We start from the raw sequence: 12,000 nt of genomic DNA, 5'->3' as shown, positions 1-12,000 counted from the left end.
ATAATGTTATGCATTAATTATTAAAACTAGTACAATTAGAACAATGTATTACCTAGGTTAATTAGCATTAATGTATCATATATAAGTAGGTATGTAATTAGGAAGAAAAATGGATCCATCAATTAATATTGTGATAACAATATAATTGTGCTTACCTATATTTAACGAATAACGATTAGCATTTTCGAATTTAGAGCAAGCAAACCAAAACAAAGATTTAGATGTTAAAATAATTGTAATAGAAATTTTCTTTATGTTCGTAATAGCATGTGTTTAGTTATTTGTTATTTTCTTACCGTTATATTAAGGATTTTGTATGTTTTCTTCCAATTATTTAATTGCCACACGAGTGTATTTAACTATATTATTAAAATTTTATAAAAATGTATGAATTGTATGTTTGTGCAAAAAATTAACTATTCTAATGTGAATTGACACTTTATCAAATCAATTTATTATCTGCAGTTTATACTTCGATCTTTTTGCCCGGCAACAAACCCAGGACACATGTTTTTATTTAAATTAAAATACATAATTTAAAGTCATTAGTATTTAGATATATGTTTTTGGCGAAAATAAAATATTTTGTTTTCATATTATATTATAAAACCAATACCAATGATGGGTATAAAATTGGTAACTTTAAGCGGACATCATAATAAACTACCTATACTCCCTTCAACACTTATCTTGTTTGTCCTTACTCAATAAATAAAATAAAATATCCAATAATATCCTACCTGAGTCTAACCTAAACACATTTGTACCAACCAGCTTTTAATGTTTATTAATAATAATATAATAATAATGGCATGTATATAATATACAAAGGTATGTCGCCTGAATGTAAAATATATTTAAATATGTTGCTTTATATCAGTATATCCTTCAGACTATTATTGGCTATCGTTGTGAACTGTAATTATTATGTTCATCCTCTATGAACTATAAGAACTAATTTCTTCAGTAATTTGTAATATTATTTTTATTTCTAAACTTGCCGGAAGTTGTAGAGAATGCGGGATTTGCGTGGTTTAAGCCCAGTGAAGCGTGTAACTTGTTATGAAGGTATTGCAGGAGACGAACACTCGAAAACGCGCCCTTAAATTGTGAAGTTGCTTTTCGCGTCGTAACCTGTTAACTATACGACTATGATACTGTAACCAGTAGGTACAGGCTGTAATTATTAGTAGGTAATTTCTATTTATTTTACTATTATTACTAATTATTAATATTTAATATTTTTATTATCATTAATATTAGGTACTCAAGCCTTACGCACGTGCGGCGCGACATGTCAGACAGTTCACGATGGATGCTGAGGTGACGTGTTGAACTATAAATACAATTATTTGTATATATACATATTTTAATGTCATATACAGTATACAGGGTGATTTTTTTAAGACATGCCATAAATAATTTTTGCTATTAAATGTTATGTTTTAACTTCAACGTAATAATGAACTTGCATGTTCAATGAACAAAATAATTAAGTAGATATTTATAAGTATTAAAAGTATATATTATTTTGTTTCTCATTCTATATTTTTTCCCATTTTTTTATGAAACCATGGTGTATTGATATATACGTATATTAATACATCAAATTGAAAACTATTTTATTTACGGGTATTTAAAGTTTGGTCAAGCAAATGAGCACAATTCGAGACTCCAAATTATCACAAGGTCTTTCTTGCAGCTTATTTTATCAAAACATGGATTGTTTATTAATATTATCTGCCTATATTGTACTATCTCACTTTTCGATACTATGTTTTTTTACAACAGAGACTTCTGCAGCCGGATGTTACGAGACATATAAATACCCAAAAATTAACAATGATATACAAAATATAGCAAGTGTCTGTATATTTCTATAGTTGCAATACATATTATACTAATTGTTCCACGTTATGAGACACACAAATTTTGTATAATATGATGTACATTGACGCGTTGTAAAAAAACATCCTATATACAGCTGTTGTATATATATACCGCGTGCGCCGCGCGTAGAACTCATCGGCTACATAACCGGTGGTGGTCGCGTTTCCCGCACACGATCGTACCGGGTGGGATAACATTATAGTTGTGTTCGTATGGGTGTGTTTGTATTTATGTGTTTGTGTGTGAGCATATCATAGACGTGTTATGCCGCCGTATATCAATGTGTCCATATCAGTGTCGGGCAGCGCGCACGCGGCACTATACTGACCAGCCGAGTTCAGTCCGTCCGATTGTAACGCGCGCGTGATTCGTGCCGATCGATAAAACGTCGTCGTTTGTAGTTTTTAATAATATTTTCGCCGTACGTTTCCGTGAAGGACGGACCGTCAAAAACCGTTTCGATCGGTACCCACGAATCGATCTGTTTTATCCTCCGCCCGTGACAAAATATTGTGTTGTAATGATATTTTAGTATAATTTTTTTATCTCTCTCAGTCTCTCCACGCCATCGCGGATACCGTGCCATATCCGCGAGAGACTCGCAGATCAGCAAGTAAATATTATCGTAATAATATTATACCGACGTCGAATACGCCCGCCGTAGCGATTCGATCCTAACGAAACGTACGAGGACGATGAGGACTCAGCTGACGGGCGGCCGTCGGATCCGTCGTTGATCGCGTCGCGGCGCAGTGATTGCAGCGTATAATAATATTATTAACCATCCGATATTAAATAAAATAATTATATAATATACGGTATACACGTATTCGACAGCAATCGCAGAAATAATAATTATAGGTATCGATTTCGACGTCATCATAGCATATTGTTACTATACCAATACTATTTTATAACGACTTAACACAATATAATATCTCAATAACAGCGGCGACGGGTGTGCGTGTGTTTGCTGTACCACCCGGAGCAATTCAGGAGCGAATTATATCCACGCGCCGCCCAGGACACGGTTAGAAATTCGGCGGAATGATGATTACGCGCACGCCGATCGTCCGACTTGTGGTAGGCACGTGCTGCGTGTTGGCCGCGGCTATGTTTGCGGCCGCACAACCTCCGGCTATCAACAGCGGGGACCCCGGCACCGATTCGGCTCGTCAAACTCCTGTTGGAGGGTAAGTTTCGACGTTTTTTTGTTTTTCATTTGCTACTTTTAATCCTCTTTAAAAATCACCTTTCCACACAGCCTGTCCTTTCTAGGTATCATATACTCGTATATATATTTTTTTATAGCTACCCTCATTTATAAGCTTTTATATCGGCACACACTTTTGTCCGATACCTACTCCGATGCCACCGCGAGTTTACGCTAGATTTAATACCATATAGGTAATACGTATCTCGTATAATACACCCACAGAGACGAGTTATAATAAAGTTGCAGTTAGTACGACTTCGTCACATCAACATTTTTTTTTGCGCAAATTCCATGGAAAAATAGAATATATTATACTGTATAATTTATAAACGATAACAAAGGTCTCGCGTACCTTCCATTGTATTGGTATGTTATATTATTAAAAAAGTCACGTCGTAGAGAAACACGCGTAGGTGATAGTTTCATTTAAATCTACACCTCAACACAAATGAAAGGGTCAACCTAAATATTTTTATATACATAGATATATAGAGAGAGATAGTGGGCGAGTTAGAGGTCTGCCATCAAATTTCGGCACTATACGGGGGATGCTTACCGAATTACTGGTTTAAAGTTTTTTCATTATAGCTCGAATATTACATCCTCGTTTTTTATGACAATATAACCTAATTTAAATTAATTTTTATTTAAAACGAGATTAAGAGCGTAGTTCATCTTTTAAATCGAACGAAGTATTATGCTATAAAGGTACATTACTCCTATACTTTGATGGCATATATATATTTATTATAAATAAACACTTCTATATAGTTATCTAAGAATAATTTACAATATTTTTTTTTAAATTTTAAACACTTTTTTAGTGAAATGAAATTATAATAACGTAACATTAGGATCAATCGTACTATAATGTAATATTGTATATTCTAGCAAGTAAATTAATCGAAAAATGTTTAATTTTAAAATATACAAACATAATAATATTTGTAGAGGCTTTTCATATTTTATAACTTTTGACTTTTTAAGCCATATTTAATCATTTTTATTTTACATATCTACATAATTTTACACACAGTTTTTTATTGTAAGGTAAAATACCAAAATGAGTATAAACACTTTTAAATTATATTTTAATTTATAAATTTGATAACATAATTTTCTCAAAATAGATTTAAATAAAAATGTATTTAAAATAAAAAAAAGAATATGAAAATCTATTTTTCAAGTAAAAATACATCCTTATTGTAATAAATAATAACTATATAGTTTATGGAAAACGAAACTTATTTTTTAATTATGTTTTGTTAATACTACAAAATGTAATGAAATAAGCATGCTAAAATATTGTTATGATTGACCATAATATTAACATTAAATGCATATATTAAGTGTACTACTGTAAATAACAAAATACATAAAAACCTATATATTATTATGTAATTTGGTGAAAAATATAATCCAAATGTTTAATATAATATCATGAGAAAAATTATATTAGTTACTTAATACTGTTTGTAATAACTAATAAGTAATTTTAAACCTTTTCATTGATATTCTCATTGGATGATAAACACTGTGTATTTATTTTTTATATGTTTTAGTTCCCCACGTATAAAATTCATCAATAATTGTAAACTACAGTTGTTGGTAATAACATGACTTGACGCCTTGAGTACTTAAGTTTTTTTCCTGAAGATATCAGAAGTGTTTTTAGATGGACGACGGACGTCTTAGATTATTTAACTAATAATTCTTTTCTCGTACTGATCTTTAGTTCATTTCAATGGGATTAGGTGGTAACGTATTTTTTTCAATTTGTAAAAGATAGTTGTAATATTTACGCTTACGTCTTAAAATTTTCATATGGCATATGCATTTTCACAATAGATTACACAACTTGTACAATATTTACTTATTATTATAATTTATAAGTGTCGAGTCTCGCTATTTGTATAATATACATTATGACAATAATTTATTTTGACACATTCTACTATTTGTATTATTGGTCGGCATTAGTTAAGTGTTATGTGGCATCTTTATAATAGGTATTTGTTGGGAACGAAATTGAAAGAGAATAAAATACATGTATAATACCGCCTCCATTAAAATATAAACCTTCTACGAGACCATATAAAATGCTAATTTGTACTTGAAACTAGATTTTTTATTGTTCGATCGATTTTACAATAATGTTCTTAAAAATAATTAACTTTCGATTTAATTAATTAAATCGTTTACAAAATACTCTACTGTAGAATTATTTTATTTTGTATTTATTACATGTAGCCATGTAGGTATGTCAATCATATCCCTCACGATTCCAATTACACGCTATGCAATATCATATTCATACCAAATTATTTTTTGTAACATCTGAAACATGGTTAATAGTTGGATATAGCGTAGCAATAACAAAGTGGGAATGAGTGCGAAATGTAAACACTCTTAAGTGATATGACAGTCAGAAAATAATTATATAATTAATCCTGTAAATGGAGGTGTCAGGAATCAAATAATAAGTGTTAAGTATTTGTCTGGTTAATTAAATAAGAGATATTACTTATTACTTATAAGAGTTAATTATGGTGTGATTGTTTGAAAACTTTTTAATATATATTTTTTGACATTTTGAGTATCTTATAAATTACACTCGCCCGTAATGTTTTAAAAAAGACTATATTATTATGTAGACGGAATGTAGGTGTATTATACCTATATATATATATATATATTTTTTTTTTAACGTATACTCGTATATTGCAGATTCAATGGGCTACAAAACAATATTCATATAAGCTGTGTCTACCAGTTTCATGTTTAGTATATTTTTTTTTTTACCGAGAGAAATAAATAGTTATATATATAAAAAAAACAGTAACGTTTATCAACTATACTTAAAAGATCGATCGTATATATTCGTATGTGTAATGCATAGGTCCTGCCCCCTCCGTGTACCATGTATAATGTACCTATACAGTATACATAATATGCACTTTATAATAATATAAGCTCAGGAGAGTTCAAAAGCAGTTACCTTACATGTGTCTTATAATATCATAGGTAACACATAATAATATAAACTTACCATGAAATCCACTTGAACTCATTTCATATAAATCATCCGAAATATTACGGTTCACTTAACAAATACGTAAAGCTTTATGGCGTTTAATAGCCTGTATTTTGTATCAACCGTCACCCCTCAGGGTCCACGCTAAACTGGAGTAGAGAAAATAAGGCGTTTATAAAATATACAATTACTATAATTTTATATTACACGTACACACGTGCGTTTATGTTATAATAATATTATTATTCTTGTTTACGGGTCGATATCCAATAATTGAGTTTTTATTTTTTAATCACTCGACGTGTCTGTCTGGTGAAATTACTTATTTGTTTGCATAAAGTATAGCACGTCAATATTATTTATAACAGACACAATTATTAAACGAACACAGATCGAACGATCGTTTTTTTTTTTATGTACCAATTTATATTTTTAATTTTGTAATAAAAATTATATAAAGTGCATATTGACATGTGCAGTTTTATTGCAACAATATAATATAAGGTATTAAAGGTGAACAATGACTACCTACGCATGCTTTTATATTTATATATATAGTATTGAAAATATGAAATATTTTTATTTTGTCTCCAAAATATTCTTTTAATTTTTTTTTTTAATAAATAAATCTTTAAATAATTTATTATTATATGCAATTTATTTTTATTGTAATGCAAGACATGCAAAAATATTATAAACTTAGCATTTGTTTGATTGATATATTTTTTTCAAATTTTAAATACGCATTAAATTAAATTATGATGTAATAATTTATGTAGATATAATATATTATATTTTTTTTTAAGTAGTCATTTTAATTGTATTTTGATAGCTATACCACCTATTTAGAAGTGTAATATAATATATAATTACATGTAATATTATAAAATATGTAGGGGCACATTTTTATAATGTGTTGCAATAATTTAAAACTTGTGCAAAATATTATTAAAACACATCATAATGATATTGCAGATAGCGAAAAAATACCATTTTTTTTAATAAAAACGGAATTTTAATTAATTTTTCTACATTTATATTTACATCGTTTAAAAATAAAATATATATAGTAATATATGAAACGTTACAAATAGATTGCGCACATTATAATTTTAAATATTATAATACGTTAATACCTATCGTGTTAGGTATAATAGGTACTTGCTTCGTATGATAAGAAATTAAAAGCATAATCAAACGATCAATTGTGCGTGAAACGCGATACACCTTATTATCCGATACGCATCACATATAGGTTGGTACCAGAGGTACCATGATGGACAAATAAGCTCTTTATAAGCGCCCTAACTGTATACCTCGAGGCGTGGGAGGGAGGGGGGCATTCGACCAGTGTACATTTATGGATAATTAATTTTCCGTTGCGATCTTTGATGAAATATAAGTGGTTATTACGTACCTACGATTCGTCCGAATTACTTTCACATGGAAACCATATTATTATTATGTCCTATGCTCTCACATGATATTATAATAGTAATAAATAATAATAATAATAAATATGCGTCCGTATAAATATTTTTTCCGAAAAAACAAACAAACTCTTATCCACACGTCACGACGTGCCGTCGATCGAAACTTACTAAAAATTAAAATATACGATTGAATAACTATCGATTACTTTAATGCGAGTAAAATATGCTGTATTTTGTGTTGCCTCCTCAAAGAGCATCACGAATATCGTTGTTATATCAGGTATAATTAGGTAGTATTGTATTATCGACGAGTGAATATAATATAATATATATATAATAATTATTGTCATCATGTACCATATTTAAATATTTTACATTTTACTTTACCCACCCGTATAATAATATTAAACGATACTGTGGAGGTACGCGTAAACTGAGTGACAACCGTCCGAATTGAATATAATATAACATATTTTCAAAAAACAAAAACATAGATACATGTTAATAATACTATTGTATTCAATGTGACCACATAACACTTAAAAGTGTGGCCACTCAACGAAGTCCGACGCACAAATTATATCACAACATATTAATATGTCAGTCTCCCGATAATCTTCGTCGCGTCCCACGCCCGTTTACGTAAAATGAGTATATATAAACGTGGCCCGATGGAACATGTGTGTGCTCAAGCTGGTGGTTTACGATAATAGATTTTTTGGAAAAAAAAAAAGTCGTAATACCATACTAATGTGGAGTTTTTTCTACATATAATGCACGTCCGTTAAAATCTAATCACACTGTGCCGATGCTGCGAACGCATTACGAAAAACGTTGCATATAAATTCGAATCAATGAAGCGTATTCGGTAGACATTATACTCGGCAGTATGTCTCATCATAATAATATTATGCAGTACGAGTAAAACGACGTTTGGTATCGTCGACATTAATTTTCGAATACGGTTTCAGAAAAGCTCGTGTTTACATTTCTAATCATTGCAGCACAGTGGCCGTTATTGAGAGGCACGTCGTTTTCGAAAACACCACATCATCCACGTTGTTAGGTTAATATCACACTAAACTTGCAACTATGAAGTTTAAAAACATTTGTTTTCGTGTAAAATGTTGTTTTTTACACGTATCGAATTGTACCCGTTTTTATTAGCACATATTATATTTATATAATATCACTATATCCAAACAGTTGTGTACGATTTTTGTGAGGACTTGGCAAGATTTTTTTCAGATTTGAATACAGGCTAACCTCACGTTACAAAATTTTACTCTAAATCATGAACCAATTTCAGACATTTTATCAAAAAAACAATTACCTACACTTTAATGTACCTATACAGAAATTAATTCGAAGCATAACCAATAGTTTTTTGATAAACACTAAGAATTAATTTTTACTCAAAACATGTAAATTATAATTATCATCACGACCATGTTCTTATTGACATAAAGTAATAGGTATCAATCGAAAAAAAATTCTAACACGTTGAACGCTCTTGTCATAATATGACCAACTATTGTATGAGATTTCTTTTGATTTACTTTGATCTGAATTTTATTAAAGGTAATTTATTTGTCTACTTTCATCCATGATAGTAGTTTTAAATAGTAACATAATGCGTTTCTTGATCTACATGCAGATGAATAATTCTGGTATAGTTATTAAAGATTATATCTTATTTATATTTATATGCATACATCTATTATAATGTTCCTTAAAATATTTAATTTTTTTTCCTTTTGTATGCTGCTTGTAGGTACATCTTTCCATATTTTAGTTTCACGCGTGCAAGTCCGTCCAATTAGGTTTGGATTTCATTCGACGATGTATAGCATAATATTGTTGTTATAATAATGGTATTTTTTAAATTATCTTTATTATATTGGTTTTTTATAGATTCAGTCCTCTCAAAGAACATATTAAAATAACACTTTCACCTACACCGTCAAAGTATGGTGTAGTATTACATCTACCTACCCTCTACCTACACGTCTGTGAGTCGTCCGACGTGTCGATATACACTTTAACATTTTCTTATACTGAGATACAATGCAATATAATATTATGCATTATAATTGATAGTTTTTATATGATTCAACGAGATGCATTCACGTCCCACACAGTCTGAAGATCAGTCATCTGTTACTCGTTTAATATTATAATAATTATAATCTTTGTTTATTAAGTTTAATTTATTTATTAAATTCATATTATAAATGGATTTTACAGTAATTTAATAAGATTTTAATTAGAAAAAATTTATATTGTACAATATATAGTATATAATGTCATTTAAAATTAAATACTCATTTTTATTAATAACTCGCAAAAGGATCAAAATTATACGTAATATCCAATTAATATTGCATTATTTGATGTTGATATTGGTGAATTCGACATCAATAGTTAATAGTCGATTAACAGTAAAATAAAATAAAATAATTCAACACAATAACTTAAATTATATAATTTAGTTACCCCAATCTTGTTGTACAAATAATAATTGTTATTTATATTGCTGGACAATGCGTCAATGCGAGCCTGTTTCTCGTACTTATTAATAATCATAATAATAAATAAATAAATAATGATCTTATAATATGGTATCCGCATACTTCACATATCATGTAGCACATTAAATTCATGTATAATTGTATATCATATTTACTTGTATGCATTTTGTAATATTGCCAACGACTGGCCCAGCAAAATAGGATAATATCGTACAGACGCATATTTGTATATATTTTGATGAAAATATTTTTGTTTTTTTATTTTTTTGGGCTTTTACTGGCCTTTAAGGCCCGTCGCCGCAACAACACATTGTTTCCATTCTTCTCTATCTTTTGCACATTCTTCTGCGTTTCTTACGTTCAGGAGTTTCAAATCTTCTTATGTACTCTATCCACCCACCTTTGTCTGGGGCGTCCTCGAGGCCTCTTAGTGTCGGATTTCCATTTAGTTATTGATCCAATCATTCCCTCTGACCTCCACACATGTCCCGCCCAACTTATCCTCATGCTCTTCAAAATATTGGTCTTGGTAATAATTATTGTTAATTATATTACAAACATACCTACTTAGTATATCGCTTTAAACTTAACTATTTCTTTCAAATATATTCTGTAATAACATAATATTTATTCGTATAGGAATACTTGAATGTAAAATCTTATACCTACCAACCTAATGTAAATATATATGAAACACACTCAAGTACCTAATTAAAAAACAAATATTAGATAATTAGCAATAGATTTATGGTGGTGGAATTAGAGTTGAAGAAACATGAATTTTAAAAGCAAATATTTGGGGTTTTTTTTTCGTTTTTGGGTGGAGCAATGAATGTATTGATTTAACAATGAAATATGTGTTCGTTTTATTTGTATTTTTTTGTGTATGTGTGCATGATAAGTAGTTGAAATGATGTTTCGATTTTCAACTTTAGTATCTTTACCAGTCGGAAGTAAATCTAGATGGTGTGCTCGGGAGGTCAACATGTAAAATTCGCAGTATTTTTTTAGAAGAGCCGAAAAAAAAATTGAGAAAAAACAGAAATTTTCTACTGAATATTTATATTAGAATTTTTTATTCATTCTACAATTTTCAAAATATTTTGACTCATGTTGAGCTATTTATAGACATGTACAATTTTCAAATTTTATTATTATTTAAATTCATACCGATAAAAAAATTTTTGTTCTGTCAAAAAACTTGAAAATGTAATACAAGATTCCTCGTAAGCTGTTGAAGGTAGAAATTAAAAAAATAATAGTACAAAATATAAATTCATTGTTACTTTTTATGAGCGTTCAAAGTTCGAGTTTCTATAAAGTTTGTAAATATCATGAAAAATCGCAAATTATTTCAAGTTAAAAATTCATAAAAATTATTCTTACACCTAAAATTTAAATATTGAATATAAGATTCCTTATAAGTTTTTCTACCTTAATCAAAAAAAAAAAAAATAAAATAACAAGTTATCATAGATGCTTGAAATTTCTATCATATTAATATATTATTATTATGTTTTATTTATGATTTTATATAGATTATATATTTTTAATATTCTGACTCGTTTCGAGCTGTAAATGGACATTTTAAATTTTAAACTTTGTTTCTTTTTTTTTCGTATAAATGAAAATAAAATGTAACTCATTGAGTCAAAAAGCTTGAAAATGTATTACACAGCTTCTGATATATTATTAACTTAGTAGTGAGAAAATATTGAAAATATGAATGAATGCTTTTTTATTCGTTATTGGTAAGTCAATATAAATATTTTAATGTGTTGTGTTGTATTTGGATCTAGAGACAAATCATTGTATATACGATGGATACGATCGGTCATCCTATATTTCTAATAATATTTTGAATTTAAATTAATTTGTATTATCAAATAAACACAA

At 28.9% G+C, this 12,000-nt stretch overlaps 1 protein-coding gene across 2 annotated transcripts in view; it reads left to right on the top strand.

Moving 5' to 3' along the window:
- The first annotated feature begins 2,183 nt into the window (after nt 1-2,183).
- Nucleotides 2,184-12,000, top strand: part of LOC107165714 (fibrillin-2-like) — a 45,809-nt gene continuing 35,992 nt past the window's right edge. The window contains exons 1-2 of one of the 2 annotated variants that reach the window (XM_089225716.1): nt 2,184-2,751; nt 2,840-3,083. In XM_089225716.1, coding sequence (XP_089081842.1) covers nt 2,938-3,083 — 146 coding nt within the window. In that variant the 5' untranslated portion in view covers nt 2,184-2,751; nt 2,840-2,937. Of the gene's footprint in view, nt 3,084-12,000 lie in introns of both variants that reach the window. The other variant, XM_089225715.1, reaches the window with a different exon arrangement.

The sequence above is a fragment of the Diuraphis noxia genome, unplaced genomic scaffold, assembly GCF_037042655.1.
Source record: "Diuraphis noxia isolate RWA-SAM2 unplaced genomic scaffold, SU_Dnox_SAM2 contig0004, whole genome shotgun sequence".
Lineage (NCBI taxonomy): Eukaryota > Metazoa > Arthropoda > Insecta > Hemiptera > Aphididae > Diuraphis > Diuraphis noxia.
Note: the sequence above shows the minus strand (reverse complement) of the source record. Positions and strands in the feature narration are given on the sequence as shown.